The 20,862-nt window shown below is 43.8% G+C and overlaps 1 protein-coding gene across 2 annotated transcripts; it reads right to left on the bottom strand.

Annotated features, from left to right (window-relative positions):
• Positions 1-845: 845 nt before the first annotated feature.
• LOC111949529 (serine/threonine-protein phosphatase 6 regulatory subunit 2-like) lies at positions 846-15,241 on the bottom strand. 2 transcript variants are annotated; one of them, XM_023966794.2, is given in 23 exon segments: positions 846-1,337; positions 1,640-1,759; positions 2,131-2,311; positions 2,457-2,539; positions 2,735-2,879; positions 2,995-3,167; positions 3,289-3,416; positions 3,516-3,573; positions 3,719-3,816; positions 3,904-3,984; positions 4,119-4,204; positions 4,310-4,425; positions 4,558-4,622; positions 5,209-5,448; positions 5,632-5,784; positions 6,039-6,165; positions 6,400-6,626; positions 6,747-6,812; positions 6,950-7,087; positions 7,176-7,362; positions 10,308-10,562; positions 11,199-11,366; positions 14,879-15,241. In XM_023966794.2, coding segments are annotated over 21 exon segments (2,751 nt in total). In that variant the 5' UTR covers positions 10,535-10,562; positions 11,199-11,366; positions 14,879-15,241; the 3' UTR covers positions 846-1,285.
• Positions 15,242-20,862: the final 5,621 nt, after the last annotated feature.

Genomic DNA, 20,862 nt, shown 5'->3' with positions numbered 1-20,862 from the left:
TTAAGTACTTTGCTATTCATGTGGACAACGACACACTAATTGTCAAATGATTAAGTACACTACTGCAGTGGTTCTTAACCTTTTTCGGTTGCTGTACCACCTGAATTTCTCTGCCCAGAGTACCCTCCCATGTGAATTTTACCAGTAGACCTATGGTGTCATGAGTTAAGTATACCCTGGTTGGGAACCACTGCACTAGAGGTCAAGTATTTAGCAGAACCCAACGTTGACCCTCTCAAAWCGTGTTTCGCAAGAAGACCGCTTCACCCCATCTGGTGCAAAGGCAGTTCCTGCCCTGTAAGTGTTTAGGAAAAATGGAACATTAACACAGTGATCAAGATTGCTTGTAAAATTTACTTTAAAATGTAGATATTTGAATATAGGTAGATCATGTTTGGTTGATTTTAAGGGGGATAGCAATAACAAAGTCAAATACAATCAGCTCACTAGCTAGGTCAACGGAGAACCGGTTATACATGCAGTAACATAACAAATCAAAACCTTGTTCAGTTTATATCCAAATTAGTTGGCCCATAACTATACCGAATGAGTCTTCCTTTCAACAACACTAAAAGTTGATTTAAATAAAATGGCTAATTGTCATTATTGCACATGATCAGAAGACTAATACTATAGAACTGTGTTTGACCCACCCTTTTCCTTGGACACTTTAAAACATTCAGATCTGCTGAGGTACAAGAATAGATGTTTTTCCATGACAAAAAAAACCTTGATCTGAGAGCAAGACAACATGGCTATCAGAGCTGAGGGTAGAACACTTAACATTGTCCTATAATGTACAGTAAAAATGGCTGCATAAGTGCCTTTTAAGCTCAAGGAAAACATTTTCAGTAAGGTATTTATTGTTGAGGCATCATTTCGTTAAGTTAACCTGTGCTATCTGCTCCTTACTACTCAGGTCCAACCGTTTGAAAAGAGTACGAGAACAAATCCTTCAGAAAAAAACTTTATACTCCTTTCAGATTTCGGTTGTTTAAAAGATCACTGCTACAATAAAACCACACGTATTTATGTGCAACATCAGAAAAGGCTTTGAAGACAATTTCCTCTACACTGTTCTGCCTGTTGGTTGGGATGATTGGTTGCTTTTACATGTCCCGTTTCCCCATTATTGGTGTTGATTGGCAGTGTCCAGGTCCAATAACATGGCAGCGTGATTCATTAAAAACACTGTAGGTTGCAGTGAGGTTATTTGGGAGGGGGTGGTCTCCCTGGAAATGGCACAGTCTGTCACACCAGTCTGGGGTTTAGGACTGTCTGCCACTCAGACAGGCCCGTTGACTGCTGGCATCTCTGAGCACTGGGGTGGATTCTCTCTGGAGGGGGGTAGAAGATGGTGTATAGAAGGGGAGAGAGAAGATGAGAGGATGATAAAGTGAGAGGGTGATAACGTAATCCTACATTGCAGACCACCTCTCCTTCTCTGGCAGGCTAGAGTTCACAGTAAATACTTCTACAGGCGCACAATGCTATTGTTCAACATCCAGATGTGTCTTGGCTCTGGCTTAGAAAAGGAAACCGGGTTGCTAGAATATTTTTTTGCCTGMGATCTCTACACATGCATAAGTTGTATACGTGCAAGCGTGCATTATTTGTACACACACGAACTGGCACCTACTTGTCTGTCTGAGGGGTGGGGGCCGAGGCTGGCGGTGTGTCTGCTGCAAGCTGTGCCTTTGGGGGGGACTTGAGAGTGTCTGTGAGGGACAGTTTTTCCAGAGGGATGGGGTTCTCCTCACTGTAGCAGAGGAAAGGTTAGGTTGCTTGTTAGTCAGTCTTCAACAGAAGTGTGTGTAGAAAATAAACAGGTGAAGTGTTGTTCAACTGTATTTTGGTAGCTACACCACTTTATTTTTTTATTTTTATTTTATTTTTTATAAATGCAAGTGATTCTTCCTCTCCAGTAAAGTACGTTCATAGTTCATGGGAAGCTCCCTGGATTTCCAAACTCTGAATCCAGTAATTTCAGTTCAAGTCCAGTGTATAATTACTTCAATGTGGTAGTTAGGTTTCAAATATAGATGTTTATTTACATGGGTACTAAGGCTTGAGTGGACTTCTACAGAAAATGATTTAGCATTGACTGTGTCTAACTCTTGTTAAACCAACCTTTTGACTTCAGCTTTCTTGTTGGCGTCTGAGCTGGTGGTTTCCGTGGCGGCAGCGGCGGCGGCAGTCTTGTCATCGTCCTCGCTGTCGGAGCCCCCGGAGGAGCTGCTATCTGAGGCTACGAGGGGAGCCTTCCTACCCTCACCCACTGGCCACTCACCACCGGGAGAGGGGCTCGCACCTGGACACACAATCACTTTAGCTTGTGCGTTAGGTAATGAAAGCCTTGTAAAATGTTTTATTGTTCTCAATGCAATAGTGACTGTCTCCACAAGCGGGAGCTAGGTCAAATGTCAGGTGGCTGAAACCTCCCATCCCACACTCACCACTCTTGTCCGGACCCAGTTTGACTTGTTTGTCTGTGTCACTGCTGCCTACGGGAGAGCTGCATCTGGGGCCAGCCTCTGGGCTGCAGGGAGAGGAGGTAAGCTTCAGGTAAAGAGAACTGACAACACACCACTAGGTATGTCACACAATGAAATAACCGTCTTATGTTGGTGATTTAAAAGGGCTTACTAAAAACATGATAAATTGACCAGTTACAATATCCCAGACACTAACATCAAATGTATATAAAATTGTATGGAGAGCGTTTGGTTCCCACCTGCTGAAAGGTTGGAACTCCGTGAAGTTGGCCCAACCTGCCTCCTGTTTGTCTCCTCCACTCCCCCCTGGGGAATCCCAGCCTGCAGGACCCGGAGAGGACGAGTTACCCCCAGCTTCCCCGAAACTCGCTGTCCAGCTTGGACCTTCACATGATAACATGGTAAGAGGAAAAAGTCTACAATAATGGTTTTCGCAAAGTGGAGACAATTCATGATTGTCTAATTGGTTGAGTAAAAATGGATAATAAGCATAGTTTACAAGTAGCTGATTGATTGCCAGGAGTACTGGGAGTGTTGTCCTTGCTCTCCTCCAGGCTGCCTGGATCTYAGGCGCTCTGTATGGAGTCGTCGTCCTCGTCAGAACCCGACCCGCGGTCCCGCTCCCGACCCCCGTTCTCCAGACTGCTCTCTGAGGTGTGGGACACCCCAAACCTGACACACACACGGGAGAGAAAGAGAAGAGCGGTTTGATGAGAAAAAGAGAAATCGAGGGAGAGCTGCACATTGACATAACATCCCCTACTTTGTTTTTGGATCTTGAATTTTTACCAACCTTGTTCTGGATTTGACTTGTGTTGCATAGTTAATCTCCTTCTCCTCCCAAATGTCCTCCTCCTCTTCAGCATCATCAAACTGACGTATCCTCTCTTTACAGCAGGCCTCAAAGGCAGTAGCGTTGGCCTGTATTCACACACATGGAGGGAAACGCATGTTAACATTTAACTTTCACTACACACACAATGAAGCTGGTAGACATTACAGAACAATACAACAACTTACACTATTATCATCAGCATCTAGATTGAAGTTTATTTCTGCAATCCGGTCAAATGTGGCACTTAGGAAAGGAAGGAAACAAAATAGCACAAACAGCAGCTGTTAGCCCCCACAGGTCTTTGTCATAGCAAACTGCTGTACAGTCTGTTTCAAAGCTGATTTCTGGTTATTGGAGAAGGAATAGTGGAACGGATAACTAAACTCACTTGATGTTTTCATCATGCTCACTGAACTCCTCATCGTTGAACCCAAACTGATCCACAAAGTTGGCAGTCATCTGCTGGATCTGATAGTCTGAGAAAGCCTGGGGGGGGGGGAAACATAAAATTAGTCCTTTCAAAATAATTATCTTTCTTCATGGGCAGACAAATGTGTCGCTGTGGCTTCCTACCTGTTGGAGTGACAGATCGTTGGGGAAGGGACTCTCCATATCATCATCTTCACTGGAGGAGTGCAGGTTATGGGTGCTCACCTGGGACACACAGGACAGACAGAGAATTAGAGTGAGGAAATGACAGACAGAATGTGTAGAAGGGAATGCTTGTGTGATTGAGCAAGAAAAAAGTGTCTATTTGTGTGTTGGAGAGACACAGAGATGGTTGATACCAGTTCCACTGTGTTTCTCCTGTTGGTCTCTCTCAGAGTCTCATCCACAAAGCTCTCCCAGCGTCCTCTGCAGTCCTCTGGCAACTCTGCAATATCACAGACCAGTTCTAACTAAGCACTCACCCAGGCAGAGTAACATTCTTTGCTGAATACATAAGTGTTAATCTGGCAGCTCATGAAAACACACATACCTTTGATGAGGTCACTGATCTGGGACTGGACTGGTCCTTTCTCTAGGTTCTGTACCACCATGTTGGCCATCCTGGTCAGGTGACCCATGTTACCTCTCCTAGCGCCACCCTCCGCCCTGAGAGACAAAACCGGTTAATGGCCTCTAACAGACACTACTATCATGTTAGATACCACCATTGTAGTGAAACAATACTGGACAATAGCAAAAGCAGTTGTTCCCCAGATTTGAGTGTCTGACATGTCTTACTGTATTTGATCGTTCTCCTCCCAGGCGTCCAGGATCCTCTGTACCAACCGACACTTCTGGAAGAGCTGAGGAAGTCATAATTTCAGAGACAATATAAAAACATCTTGCGTTTAACACTCTCGGACCAACAGGCTCCGAGACGGCTTCTACCCCCTAAATAGTCAATTAAAGGTACCCYAACTATCTGCACTGACTCTACGCACACTCACTAGACCCCTCAAACTCAACTCTGTACCTCAAAGCCAGTTCCACTGTGTTTTTTCATTGTTCCCCTCTAATCAGGGACTGARTTAGACCAGGTCGGTGCAATTAATAATCCGGTAGAACAGAAAACCAGCAGGCTCCAGACTTCGTAGGGTAAGAGTTGAATACCCCTGCACTACATTGACAAAACCCACACCCATTTAKCACTCATAATTTGCTGCTGTTACTCTGTTCATATCCTGATGCCTAGTCACTTTACCCTGCCTTTATGTACAGACAGTCTACCTCAAATACCTTGAACCTCTGCACATTGATTTTATTTCTCTTATGTTACTATTTTTGTTGTTGTAAACTCTGCATAGTAGGGAAGMGCTCATAAGCAAATAAAATGTTTTACACCTGGCTATTACTGCACATGGTAGCTCTGTGTCTGTCTAAGTCACCTACATGTGCCACCAGGGTGTTGTGAAGGGTGGTCTCCTCCACTGAGTCACTGGCCTTGGCTGGCTCCCCAGCTTCACCTCCTGCCTCCCCCTGGTTCTCTGGGCCTGCTGGGGGCTTCTCCTCGTGGTTCTGGAGGCCCGGGATGGGCCGCTCCTCTGGGCCAGAGTGGTTCAGGATGGACGCCACACACAGCTCCACTTGGAAGTGCAAGAAGTTATTCCATGAGTACTTGAAGAACAGGTCCTGTGGAGAGCAAAGAGCGAGAGAACCGTTGTGACCGATGGACAGAACAAGAATGTGAACGACAGAAAGGAGAGGTGAATAAAATAAAAGTGCCAGAGTGAACAAATGAATGAATGCGAAAGAGTGAGAGATAATGACAAGTTGATGAGACCCGGCGGTGCCGGGTCGGCGGTGCAGACACACCAGTAGCTGGTCCATGGTGGTGAGCTTGCAGAGCTCCTGACAGACACTGGGGGCGCTGGTCTGCAGCAGGGCGGCCACCAGCCGGGCCACGTGAAGGCGGGCGTTCCCCAGCGGCTCCTCCAGAAGGCCAACGGTCGTCAGTATTGCACTTTTCTACACACAAACACCCACCATGTTCAATTCAATTACTAAACAGTCCATCGTATACAGGAAGAACAAGTTGATTCAATTGTGTGTTAATGGTTGGTAAACCKCCTGAACAGTTTGTATAAAATTATGCTTGGATTTTTTTTGCAGTCTGTTGGCCTCCAACATAATAAAAAAAAAGTATTATTTGTATGTTTCATGACAGTCTCTCGTACCCACTGACCACTGTAAACTGATCAGCCACAGCCATACGGTCTTACCTTGGGGGGATTCAGGAGAAGCTGCTGGAAGTCCTTTAGATGGGGCTCAATGGCATGTAGAATACTGCTGTTGACAGTGTAAGACCTTTCATATCCCTGAGAATAGAGATCCATCAGCCCCTCCAACCTGACGGAGAGCGAGAACGAGGGTGTTCACATGCTAAAATAGCTGGAGAGATGGTCCCTGTCTAGGAACAACCTCTAGCCCCTGCCTTAAGCATTTGTGTTGATAAATCCAGACAGCCTATCAGAAGGCAAGGTGGATTACCATATTGCTTAAATCTATCATATCCTTTTAAGATGGCAATGGAAAGAGATATGAGGGAGAGTACATATGAGATAGAATAGTTGTTCCACTCACCCGGACCTCCTGGTCTCCAGTAAMGTAAGTAGCACTTGAGTTCCGTTAACAATGGAGGCCTCACTCCTCTCCCCCTCAAACATGGTCTTCAGGAGCCCCGCTACGCTCTCCCGCGACTCTAGAACAGCCAATAAGGGGTCGGTCTCGACGTTCTCCTGCATCTGATTGGCCTGGTCTCGACTAAGGCGGATGATGTCACAAAGCGTCTGAGACGCATTTGATTGTCTCTGAAAATAAATAAAGATTCATGCAAATCAGGATTCATACTTCTGACCAGATAGTTAATATCAACTGCCATGCCTTGTCCAGGAGAATACTGCAATATCAGACTAAGGTCTATAACTCACTTCCTCGTCTTTGCCTGTATGGATGAGCTCTGTGAGTCTCTGAATCAGCTTCTCTTCGCTCAGCCACTGAGATGAGGAAAGAGAAAGTATGACAGGGAACGAATGAGAGAAATACAAGACGTCCAAGTCAATAAGAAATTATATTTATAATTGAACACAACATTTATGAGAACAGGAATGGCTGGCAGACAGTGGCAGCTTACATTGAGGACCTCTTGTCTCAAGGGGGCAGGCTCCACACAGCTGATGAGGCGAAGCAGCAGGTCCATCATGGCGGAAGCGTCAATGTGTTTCAGCACCAYGCCGATGAAGCCATCCTTTTTCCTCAGGAAGGAGATTACCTGGAGCAAAAGAGACGTTTGGTGAGCTCCAGGTAGGTCCTTACACTTTCTTTATCCACCTTTATAACTTCTTGGGCATTGAGGTTACCTGTTCTGTTTTCCTTGCGATGAGGTTGCCAATGGTCTTGCTGAAGAAGCTGGCTAGTAGCGGGTTGAGGGGCGGGTCCTGCTCCAGGAAGTGGTAGAGAGTCTCCAGGAGTGACTCGTCCCCGCCCAACTTGTCGTTGATGAGGGACACGTCTGATGTCAAGAGCTCACAGGCGATGTTAGGGAACCTGTGGGAGGGAGGTGTAGTCTGTATTAATTCTTGAAATATTACTTTTATGATGTTTGGAAATATTCTGACAACGCTCATTGTCAATTCTGAATTCATGTTTATTGGACTGAGTATGCTGAAGACCACATTGTGTATGCTATGTTAACAGACCCAATCAAGACCAGGGCCCAGTTTCCCAAAAGTATCTTATGGCTAAGTTCTTCGTTAGAACCATAGGATCCTATCCTAACTCAGCCTTAAGATGCTTTTGGGAAACAGGGCCTATTTGGTGTTCTTTGTGTCTTGTAAGCTACTTTAGGAGGGTGAGATGTTGTCCACAAGAGGGCATGCATACAATTAGGAATTAGAATAGTAATGTAATAGGAGCTCTGATCTCTGGGCATGTTTCAAACCCAACGCCACCTGTTGTACTCTTCTGTTACATTAGAAGGAGCAACCTAAAAACATTAACTCATTTAAAGGCATCTATCATGGCACTGGTAGTTCTGTTCCCAGTTCATGACATTGTGAGTTCAAAACAGTGTTTCTACTGTCAATTATCAGTCTTCTATCATAGAAAAGCCTTCAAAAACYTATCAAGCTCCCACTAAATTCAGGATTCAATCCAATTACGAGTTATAGGCATTGTGGCTTTTAAAGGCTATGTTCCCATTTTTGCAGAGATCCCATTCACGGTAACCTTTATCTAACTAGGTAAGTCAGTTAAGAACAAATTCTTATTTACAATGACTGCCTACCCCAGCCAAACCCGGACATTGGGGCAATTATGCACCGCCCTATGGGACTCCCAATCACGGCCGGATGTGATACAGCCTGGATTCAAACCAGGGACTGTAGTGACGCCTCTTGCARGGAGATGCAATAATGTAATATGTCTGCTCAATGGAAKTTGCCTTTAAAAAGCCACAATGCCTATTATATAGAGATTGAATCCCAACTTTTATATTTAACATTTTAAAAGAAATGTCACATTCTGGAGGAGACAGTGGYTGAGAGGTAACAACCTGGCCCCACATGTCTACATTTGTGGGTTCAAATCTAGCAGGCTGTGTTATTGTTTAAACAATTCTTAACATCAAATATTCAAAGAGAACTGTATTTTTGGGGGAGTATGAGGTAAGACCATTGCCTTAAGCATTGGGTAAAAGGTTTGAATCTAGCTGGTTGTGCTTGTTTGTTCGACTCAACCTCAACTGTGTAAAGAGAACATGTGTAGTGAAGTAGTCAGTGGCTCTAGGGTAAGAACCTTGCCTCAAACTGATGGTAGTGGGTTTAAAGCTAACTGGTTGTGTTTGTTTGTGCTTTCACAATTSTCAATGTCAATCATATGCAGAAGCACGTATGAACTGTGAAGGTGTTGTGGCTCTAGGGTAAGAACCCATACTCCCATACTGATGGCTATGGGTTCAAATCTAACTGGTTGTGCTTTCTCAATGTCAAACATATGCCTTTTCAGTGTGAAGGAGTTATGGCTCTGGGGTAAGAACCTTTCCTCTGATGGTTATGGGTTCAACTCTAACTCTGGTGGTTTTATTCATGTTCTTGGGGAGTGGCTGCCARAAAAAAATGGCGGGCAGTGATGTTGGAAGGGAGTGATGAGCAGATGGAATAAACCCACCCTCCATAACACTGAACATTGGTGATTATGGGACATAAAACCCCAAAAAGTGMACACTGCAGGCCTTAATGCTCAAATCAGTTTTGGAATACTGACTGTCCAAACAGCAAGTTACAAGTGACCAAATCTGGTGTGTGTTCAGACAGTCATTAGCTCACTAGTTAGTAACAATGGGTGTGTGCGCAGTGGTGTTGTCATAACGACAGGTGTGTGCACAGTAGTATAGGTTGATTGGTGGTGGTGTTCGTGCTTCCTAGCACTCAAAGTTATGCATCAAGCTAAGGTGAGCACAATGTTGCCCATGGATGTGTCCCAGCTGCTTTGAATGTTAGAAGTCTTAAAATAACAATTTTAAAGCCTCAAAGGATAACATGATACAACTTTCAAAACGAGTCCTTTGTAGCAAGCKACAGCACTCAACTAGCTAGCTTTCTAGCACATTCACTCATTTCTAAACAATTAACAAGCTAGATAGCTACCACCTGTTCTTGTCAAAACAGCTAGCAAAACTGAGTAGCTAGCAAGCGACAAGATATGCCAAATAACAGTAAACTATTTGAGGGTAAARAAGTCAGAATTGACTGTTCATACAAGTTGCATGGCCATGAATCGGATTTGTATCCAATTTCAAACCACCTACGGATGTGGTTTGTAATGTGYCTTGAAATATCTGCTTCCTTGTGCTTTCTGGCTGTTCACACTGCAAGAAAAAGAACAGATTCGAAACAGATATGCAAAAAAAGTATGATGAGTCACTTCAAACTGCCAATGTGAACAAGGCTTTAGTTTTTATAGGCAAAATCTGTATTTAAATATCAAGTGGCCATGGTGCTCCGGGCCCTTTAACCTCCTCCAATCATCACAGCTGCCCTTCAACCAACTCTGCAGATGACAACTCCACAGACATAACTGGATTTGAACTCAACCTCTCGGTTACAAGGCGAAGACTAGATCCCACAGCCACAAGCTCTTTCGCTCTAGACAAGGATCTCTCCGTTTGTTTGACATTGAGAATCACAGGAAAACAAAGAACGTAATAGAGTGTATGCAGGCTGGTCTTAGGTTGAAACTTGGCAGTTGGTACTTATCCACTGAGAATAGAYCCCAGAGCATGTTACGGACAAGCCCCTTTCATTTTGTACAACTGGTCTTTAGAGGAAAGGTCAGTCCGTGATGGCTTAAGCATAGGGTGTATTTGAATATTTATTTAAAACTATTCTTTGTTAAGCACAGATTCTCTTACAATAATGACATAGTATACATGGTCTGAATGTGGCCGCTCAATACACATCCCTCTTCCCCCTGGGGTGACCCTTTTCTCTCACTTAAAGCGGCTCTTCTCCTCTAGGTCAGCAGGGGGCTCTGTGGTGATGAGGTTGACCAGCTCTGTCATGCAGTGGTCCTGGGAGAGGAAGAGCAGCAGTCGGCGGTTCTGGGCCTTGCACTCCTGCAGGACATCATCCTCCTCCATGAGCTCCCGCAAAGTCACGTCCTCCCGGTCCAGCAGCTGGTCGATGTGGGACGTGGTGTGCAGGTCAAACTTCCAGAACATGGTGGCTGCTTGGACAGGGGGCACAGCCCTAGAAGGAAGGAGAGAGTCAGAGAGAGAGAGGGACGCAATGTTGGCACGGCGCCCTTGTAGCATACTAAGCAGAGAGCTCCTTTAAATATTGGTTATAAATATATATATATATATATATTTTTTTTTWAATCAGCCGTTTTTATAACATTGAGTTTTGCTGCACATTTCTGGTGGTTATGTAGCCCTCTACAAGATCATCACCATCTCCCTGACTACATTCCTCTGAGCAATCCATGAACTGTCCCTCTCCATCTTTAAAGGATGCATGCACTTAAAGACTTGGCCTCTATTGTTTGAACTAGCCAACTATAGTTCGGCTACTCATGATGATGACGTATTGGTTGACCTAGCCAACTATAGCTAGGCTACTCATGATATTGCTTGTTTGTTTTTTGATTTTGAAGCGCTTTGAGATGAAAAGAAATCTAATAAATGAATGAGGAAGAAAAAGGAGGAGATTAAAAGAGCTGAGGTTCATGCATGGTGGGGAGAGTAACAGGGGAAATACACAGATGAAAACAATGAAGCAGGAACATCTAAAAACATCAAACACAGTCACTGACTCGGTCCACACATGAACAACAAACTCATTACAGATATCATTTGAGATGTAACATCCAGTAATTGTGCTTACCAGCAGATTAAATGTGGGTATCTTTAATCAGACCTCCCTCAGACAGGCAGGCATTTGTGTTTGTGCAGACAGCAGAGAGCGTGGCGAGGCCTGGCATTTATCAGCATGGGTCTCCTCTTAGAACACGGGCATCCTTAGTACACAACACACTGAAAGGCTCACCATAACCTGAGAGAGACAAGGGGATGGGGGTTACAATAATTTATAATTAAATTCACATAGGACCTTGCATCAGATCGCAAAGTCATCTATTATTAGTCAGCAGCAGTATTATTTACATAGTCATCTTTAAACACAAGATGCATGTGTTGCATCAGATTTACTCGACATCACAAGGATTCTGAACAGAGCTTTTCAAGAAAGACGTTTGTCTGGCTGCCATTAGTTATAGGGTCATGACCTAYCCTTCTAGTTAGTAGACTGCTAGTGAGAAAGCGGTAGCGGGGTTTGACTTTTGAAATCTTAGCCTAGGGTAGCTGAACCCTAAGTCAACCTGCTTCTATAGAATTCTTTGCTCTCAGTTTTATGAATGAGACAATGAACTGATGTGCAAACAGCCTGCCCTGACTTGCCTTGTGGCTTATAAAAAAAGAGAACAAGGCCTAGACTAACGTTATATATCAGCCTAACAACGGTGAAATGTGCAACCCTTAGTGTTGTGTCGTCAAGAACACAAACAATAAAAGAACTCCAGCTAACTTAATTACTTGAAGACAGTAGTGAATGGTATTTAGGCCAACAATGGACAGGCTCACACAGAAAAATGGGCATGCCATCAACTAAGATGCAGGCTGGAAAATCTTAAACAAAATTCCAGATACATGCTTCGGGTCTTGTTAGGCCTATGCAAATGCTTTATGAAATGAGACAAGCATTTTTAAATGGATTATAGGCTTGCATAGGCTACCAATTACAGTCAAATTCATGAGTATTTTGTCTTAAGTCTAATGTATGAACACTGGGCTGACTACCAGGGTTTGCTGCCTAGCTACTACAATTAATATTATTACCTGTATGTTTTAAAATATATGCTATAGTAAATGCATCTAGTGCACACTACCCTTTCCTGGACCCTCACGCATACATCACTAATGTGAAAAGGTTGTGGTTAGCTCTAGCTACTTCACTGTTCTTGACGTCAGCATCTCACACTAAACAACCTAGCTATAAGCTATAGCCTAGGCAACCACAACTACAGACAGGAAATGAGAATAGTTTAGAATAATCTGTTGTCTATGGTTGCTATAATAAACACACTAACTAGCCTATCAAGACCATTATTCAGGCATGTTAGAAGGGACAAAGTCAAACTAACTTGCTTAGTCAACAAAAGACAAATGTGCTGGCCTGTGCAATACAACACTGGCTGGCCGCCCACACAACACAAGAATGGGTCTGAAAAAGGAAATCAAAGTGTTTCCTACTTTTTCCTCTTATTTGGACAATCATGCACGTGTGGGAGCGTCCATCTGGCATACATTTACACAGAGCACACTAGTGCAACAATAACCCCTAGAGTGCTCCCCCGTGAACGCTACACAGGAAAAAGCTAAAAAAAAACTTGACTTCTCATCTAAAATAGAACTCCCCAGGGGCAWCTTCAACAAAACAGTCCACTAGGCTAATATAATAAATGATGAAAAGAGGAACAATGGTTGAAGAGCAATCAACTGGATGCTATGACCTAACAGTAGCCTGTCATTAAGCAAAGCAAGTGGCTTATGGGGCAGAGTAGTAACGCTGCGTTCGTTCACATGCTCGTCGGAACCTCCTATTTCTTAGTTGTGATGTCGGATATACGGCTGTTTCATGCATGTGCTTTTTGATCGGAACAATTCGTCAACCAACAAGATTTGTTATCTTGATAAGCTAGCTAACGTTGCTAATAATAATAGTTTGCTAGTTTGCTTAACATTGAGAATATGGTCAATCTAGCTACATCATCCATATTCATAAGGTTATAGATGTCAATAACGTCACAACAATTTTCTCCAGTTTCCCACTTGTAATTCAGATTTGGAGGGTCGTTTAAGTGAAACTTCCCCAGTCGGAACTAGGAATTTCTGATAGCACGTGAATGTGGCATAGACAGAGCAATCAGAGGGCAGGCTATGTCACAAATCTTAGATGGCTTCCTTTCCTTGGCTCTTCACATTCATGACCACTAATTAGATAGGCAAAAGCAAGATGGTGGAAACTAATTAAGTCTACTACGATCAGTGGTTATGAAGGAGAGTTGATAGGGAAAGGAGGCTATTGAAGATAATTGGGACATAGCCAGGCTCTCCCATTTCCTAATTAGGTGCTTATCGGTCTCAGTTGCCTGCACTGCTAAGCACCTGCAGGTGTGCTTCTCCATGAGTTGCTAACAAAAGTATTTAAGATGCTCTTTCTTGTTGCCACCTTATACCTAGGATTCAAGATGTGGTTGGTTTTGGATAATTGCTTTTACGAACATGACCATTTTGTTGTCTGTAAGCCTATRAAGGACCTCAGCCTGTTCTCCCCACTTCTATTATTTAGATGTGGACAGTATACTTACCCTGCCGCCCACTCTCCAATGGACATTGTATACATTGCTACAGTTGTCAAAGTGTATATTATTATTTGTAGTATTGTCTCAGCTAAACATGTATATATTATTTTTTATATTATTGTTTTATTCACATCAACCCCCCAAAATTCTACTTTTACATGTTGATAATTTCTCTGAAAATAAATTTGCAAGATGAGGAACCATTTAGGGTCTACTATCCCTCCTTGTCTGACAATGCAGGAACAAGTGCTCTGTAGAACTGTAAAATTATATGGTGGTGGCCTTGGCAAGAAATGCACATCAACTGCTGAGTGTAGGAAGCTCACATTTCTGTTTACTTCAAGTCACTACAGTAGTACTTGCTGGCTACTTCTATTCACTACTTGGAGATTTGACATCTGATTATTTATAAGGTAACGCTGCCAGTGCCAAACCCTTGCCCTGCAGTTGGAAACGGGGTTGAGTTTGTTTGTTCAATGGATAGAAATTCCAAGACCGTCGATTTGTTTCTAGACAACTATAATTTTACAACGGTGTGGAATTTTCCGCAACAAGTATTTCTTCACGAATGTAGGAAGTAACATGTTAGGTAGTTAACCTTTCTTGCAACCGAAACATTATCTTGAACGAACTTCACTTCTCTTTTTGGTCTTGCTATCGTCGAATGTCTTAACAGCAGCTAACGTCAGTTAGTATTAACGTTAGCTAGCTAGGACACATTAGCAAGCGAGATAGCTACCTAATTCAGTTAGCAAAATAGATTGGCTAAACCAGAGGGATTCGACACAGTTAAAGGCGTAGAGAATCCTGAGCCGCTAGTTATCCAGGTAGTTAGCTAACATAGCTAACTTAACGTTACCATACAATTTAGTTAGCGTTAGCACAAGGAGTTGAGCAAATTATCATCAACTTTGTCGCTAGTTAGTTACAAGGCTAGTTGTCGGCGTTAGTTTCTTTCGGAGTCCGATAACTAGCATCTAACGTTAACTAACATCAGCATAACTTTAGCTGGCTAAAATGGCAAAAGCTAGCTAACCCTCTTTAGCTAACTAGGTACTGATAGCTTAACCAGGTAGTTAAAGTCGCCAAGCACAATTATAACTCACCAGCTTTAGCTAGCCAACGTTGGTCCTAAGAAACTTACCGTTTTGTTCAAAGTTTGCAATCCACTCGTCTGTATGGCTACGCTACCTACCTTCGTTAGCTAATAGCTAACGTTAGTTAGCGAACTAGCCAAACGTGATTTGTTTTGATGGGTCAGTCTGACGAGCAGTATGAGCAAAGTATCTGTCAACCTGGTAACACGGATATTTGTCTCTTGTGGCGTGGCAACGGACAGCCCTCACATTTGWACCTTGTATATTCAATATTATTACGCGTAATATATATTTATATCTTCTACAGTACATAAATTCATAAGCTAGCCTCTTCCCAGCTCAAGCATGCAAAGCAGGAAAAACTCGGTCATATTTCCGAATCAAAATGGCGAATATTCTCGCGGAGGCGCGCAGGGGGTGCGCATTGACTTCTTCTATGGCCGGGGTGTCAAACAAATTTTGCCCCGCGGCCACATTCGGTCTCCAACTAGGTCCGGAGGGCCGCACTGAAAATTGGTAATGTTACTGTGCCTCACCATCTACATTTGCAAAATATAGTCCTCTATCCATCGTTTTTGGAATACCCTGTCTACCTTTAATTTCCGTAATTATTAGGGAGCTGGACACATTCAATAAACTGTATAAAAAAGGTCCATTATCATTTTCTACACAGTTTCGAGTTGGTTTTAGTCATTTTAAAGTATACTGATCAAAAATATAAATGCAACTATTTCAAAGATTTTACTGAGTTACAATTCATATAAGGAGATCAGTCAATTTAAATAAATTCATTAGGCCCTAATCTATGGATTTCACATCTGGGAATACAGATATGCACCTGTTGGTCACAGATAACTTTTTTTTTTAAAGGTAGGGGCGTGGATCAGAAAACCAGTTAGTATCTGGTGTGACCACCATTTGCCTCATGCAGCGCAACACATTTCCTTCGCATAAAGTTGATCAGGCTGTTGATTGTGGCTTGTGGAATGTTGTCCCACAATTTTTACCTTGTCAGCTCAGGGATTCGTTCTTGCAAGTGTAACGGGTGTGAAATAGCTAGCTAGTTAGCGGGTACGCGCTAGTAGCGTTTCAATCAGTTACGTCACTTGCTCTGAAACCTAGATGTAGTGTTGCCCCTTGCTCTGCAAGGGCCGCGGCTTTTGTGGAGCGATGAGTAACGACGCTTCGTGGGTGTCAGTTGTTGATGTGTGCAGAGGGTCCCTGGTTCGCGCCCGTGTCGGGGCGAGGGGACGTACTAAAGTTATACTGTTACACAACCTTTCGGTTACTATTCCAACACTCTAACCACTATGCTACCTGCCGCCTCGTGCATTATCATGCTTATGCCTGCCCATACCATAACCCCACCGCCACCATGGGGCACTCTGTTCACAATGTTGACATTAGCAAACCGCTCGCCCACACGACGCAATACACGTGGTCTGCGGTTGTGAAGCTGGTTGGACATACTGCCAAATTCTCTAAAACTACATTGGATGTAGTTAATTAATTAATATGCCATACCTGTCAGGTTGTAAGTCGCTCTGGATAAGAGCGTCTGCTAAATGACTTAAATGTAAATGTAAATGTTGTCACGTTCTGACCATAGTTTTTTGTATTTTCTTTGTTTTAGTGTGGTCAGGGCGTGAGTTGGGTGGGTAATCTATGTTTTCTATTTCTGTGTTGGTTTTCTGTGTTTGGCCTGATATGGTTCTCAATCAGAGGCAGCTGTCAATCGTTGTCCCTGATTGGGAACCATATTTAGGTAGGCTGTTTTCTGTTGGGTTTTGTGGGTGGTTGTTTTCAGTCTTTGTGTGTCTGCACCAGATAGAACTGTTTCGGTTTTCACTTTGTTGTTTTGTATTTGAAGTGTTCAGTTTTGGTTTATTATTAAATAAGATGAACACTAACCACGCTGCGCTTTGGTCCTCTCCTTCCACCGACGACAACCGTTACACAGGTGGATGGATTATCTTGGCAAAGGAAAAGGAAAAATGCTCACTAACAGGAATGTAAACACATTTTGGGACTAACAATTTACATGTTGCGTTTATATTTTTGTTCAGTGAGTCATGTTAAAGTACATACTCCCTGACAGTCTAACTTGAATTTCTGTGATTATTAGCAAGCTGGACACAGTCAAGAAACTGTGCAAAAAGGTCCATTATCATTATCTTATTTAATCAAACCACCCGCTTTTAAACCACAGACTTTAAGGTGCATGCTGCCACCTACTGTGCTGGAGTGTGTGGTCAATCACAGTTTACATTAGCTCTACATGTATAAAGGGAAACAAACTGATTAACATAAATCCACCTACCTAACTGTACTATTAAGAACATATAAAAGAGCCCTTCTAACAGACCCTTCCCCATCCCTTCCAAATTCGTCCAACCTCAATGACAAACCAGGCATGCCAACCAGATGTAATGACGCGTTCAATGTACAATGTCCTAGACACAACTGAGCAAACACCACCTCTTCCTTCATTATCTGACCTTTGAATCTTGGTCTGTCTACCATTTTTGGCTCAAGGACTTCAGAGAGAGACGAGGAATAAACTATAAATCTTTGCATCTGTTCCCTGTCGAGACTGTTGATTTATCAAACAATATAATTTCCATTATTACATTATGATTGGGATGAACAGTTTATAAAAAAAATATATATATATATTCACCAGGTCCTGGCTGCATGCATGAGGAATTGTATGTCTGTCTACTACAGTTTTCAATACATTGGGACCAGGTTGGGGCTTAATTGGATTGTTGACAACAAGCTGCATATTAATGTAAATAATCACAAATATATATGACATTTCCTGTCTGCGACATTACTGTCTAGGATAGTGGACCTAATGGTCTTGGCCTGCTCCTTTGATAAGGCCTTTTTCCACTAGATTAGACTAGAGGTCTTCGATAATTCCATCAAAAGACAATCAAGTGATTTACCACTAATTACCAGTTGAATACAGAAATGACCATGCATCATCTGCACTGTGCATGGAATAACTTTTATTTTTCATGTATGCCTACAGATCTAATACAATGTTCAAACATAAATTTTTCTGCACAAACACAATGTGTTACATTTGCAACTCAGTTATTATGTATGATAAAGATATTGACTTTATTATATTTGTTATATTTGCATATTTTATTATACTTGTTAGATGCTGGGATGAAATGCGGAAGATGGAATTCATGGCGCATGGTGAGATGAAGCGAGGCTGAAAGAAGAGCATGAGGTTCAAACCCAAACCAACATCTGCGAAATACAAGCACGGGACTTTCTCCTTTGAGTCAAGTACAGAAGAGATAATTACGCGCCTGAAAACCCTGAGCAGTCAACAGATGGTGAACTCTCAGAAATTGAACCTGACATAAGTGAAAAGGAAGAACCTACACCAACAGGTGATGTGAAGACTTCCGAGCCTCACCCTAATGATCAGGAAAATGGCCGAGATGACTCTAGCCCAGTGGGAGTACAATTCTTGGAGGAAGTAGATTCATGCCTTTTGGCCGACCCGTTTGTGGTATCAGGCTGTGTGAAGAAGGAGTTGGTTCTTGTCAATTCAGTCAAAGTATCCAGAAGTGGACTTGAGTAGATTTTTTGTGTGTCTGCTGCCCAGAGGGAGAGGGCGCTATGCGACTCGGGATGAGAGCTGTGTCCTGCTTTGCTCTCCGGAGTAGAGCACTGCTGAAAGGAGTGATAACTGGGGTAGCGTTGAGTGTTGAGGTGGATCGACTGTTGCAGACCCGGTGGCAAGCGCAAGCCTGAGGAGACCCTGCCTGTCCTTCTGAGTTTTTATGCATTCACACACCTTGACTTTTTCCACATTTGTGTTACATCCGTGAGAGCTTTTGTTTCAAACCCACTATGGTGTTTCAGGTGCCAAGTTTATGGTTATGTTTCAGCAGTACGTAGGAGGGAGATTCCGAGGTGTGCAGGAGGGCATGGGAGAGTGTGTAGGTTTGGTGGAAAAGGTGGAATGCTTCAATTGGGGGGTGGCCATGTTGCTTGGGATCAGAAATGTCCTATGCAAGTGAGACAGGTTGATGTTCCCAGGGTGAGAGCACTGCACAAAGTGTCAGTTGCTGAGGCAGTGATGAAAGTAGAGGATGGAGAGCAAAGGGTGAGGAAGCCTGAGAGGATCCCTGTTAGTAGTGGGCCAATACAAAGTGACCCGAACAGTTTGTGCTTTACTAAGGTGGCTTCTTGGTGTTTATTGCTATGGTCATTAATTGTACTGCACAGATGAAAAGAAAATCCCAGAAGATTGAACTGGTAGTAGCAGCAGCAGAGATGTTTTTGGGTGTCAAAGATTTTAGTGCAGAAGAACTACAGGGGGTTTTGAGAGAAGGGGTTACAGCCAAAGTAGTGGGAAGGGATGGTGGGGTGTGTTGGGGATAATGGTATTTTTTAAATGTTTATTTAACTAGGCAAGTCAGTTAAGAACAAATTCTTACTTACAATGAAGGCCTACCCCGGCCAAACCCAGACGACGCTGGGCCAATTGTGCGCCGCCCTATGGGACTACCAATCATGGCCGGATGTCAAACCAGTCAAATCATTCTCTCAGAATGACCTTCTTGATCCAAATCAGTCAGGTTTCAAGACTAGTCATTCAACTGAGACTGCTCTTCTCTGTGTCACGGAGGCGCTCCGCACTGCTAAAGCTAACTCTCTCTCCTCTGCTCTCATCCTTCTAGACCTATCGGCTGCTTTTGATACTGTGAACCATCAGATCCTCCTCTCCACCCTCTCCGAGTTGGGCATCTCCGGCGCGGCCCACGCTTGGATTGCGTCCTCCCTGACAGGTCGCTCCTACCAGGTGGCGTGGCGAGAATCTATTCTCCGCACCACGTGCTCTCACCACTGGTGTCCCCAGGGCTCTGTTCTAGGCCTCTCCTATTCTCGCTATACACCAAGTCACTTGGCTCTGTCATATGGCTCTGAATCGCATCTCTGCATGTCTGGCAGACATATCAGTGTGGATGAGGATCACCACCTCAAGCTGAACTCGGCAAGACGGAGCTGCTCTTCTTTCCGGGGAAGGACTGCCGTTCCATGATCTCGCCATCACGGTTGACAACTCCATTGTGTCCTCCTCAGAGTGCTAAGAACCTTGGCGTGATCCTGGACAACACCCTGTCGTTCTCAACTAACATCAAGGCGGTGACCCGTTCCTGTAGGTTCATGCTCTACAACATTCGCAGAGTACGACCTGCCTCACACAGGAAGCGGCGCAGGTCCTAATCCAGGCACTTGTCATTCCCGTCTGGATTACTGCAACTCGCTGTTGGCTGGGCTCCCTGCCTGTGCCATTAAACCCTACAACTATCCAGACCGCGCAGCCGTCTGGTGTTCAACCTTCCCAAGTTCTCTCACGTCACCCCGCTCCTCCGCTCTCTCCACTGGCTTCCAGTTGAAGCTCGCATCCGCTACAAGACCATGGTGCTTGCCTACGGAGCGGTGAGGGGAACGGCACCTCCGTACCTTCAGGCTCTGATCAGGCCCTACACCCAAACAAGGGCACTGCGTTCATCCACCTCTGGCCTGCTCGCCTCCCTACCTCTGAGGAAGTACAGTTCCCGCTCAGCCCAGTCAAAACTGTTCGCTGCTCTGGCACCCCAATGGTGGAACAAACTCCCTCACGACCCAGGTCAGCGGAGTCAATCACCACCTTCCGGAGACACTGAAACCCACCTCTTTAAGGAATACCTAGGATAGGATAAAGTAATCCTTCTAACCCCCCCCCCCTTAAAAGAGTAGATGCACATGTAACGTGGTTGTTCCACTGGATATCATAAGGTGAATGCACCAATTTGTAAGTCGCTCTGGATAAGAGCGTCTGCTAAATGACTTAAATGTAAATGTAAACCAGGGACTCTAGTGACAGCCTCTTGCACTGAGATGCAGTGCCTTAGACGCTGAGCCACTCTGGAGACCAAAAAAGGATATATACAGTATCTGGTTAGATGGTGCATTTTCCTTTTTCCCCATATCCTTTTTTTTGTGAACAAATTAA

The sequence above is a fragment of the Salvelinus sp. IW2-2015 genome, linkage group LG3, assembly GCF_002910315.2.
Source record: "Salvelinus sp. IW2-2015 linkage group LG3, ASM291031v2, whole genome shotgun sequence".
Classification (NCBI taxonomy): Eukaryota; Metazoa; Chordata; class Actinopteri; order Salmoniformes; family Salmonidae; genus Salvelinus; species Salvelinus sp. IW2-2015.
The sequence above is the reverse complement of the archived record's forward strand: the minus strand, read 5'-3'. Positions and strand labels throughout refer to the sequence as shown.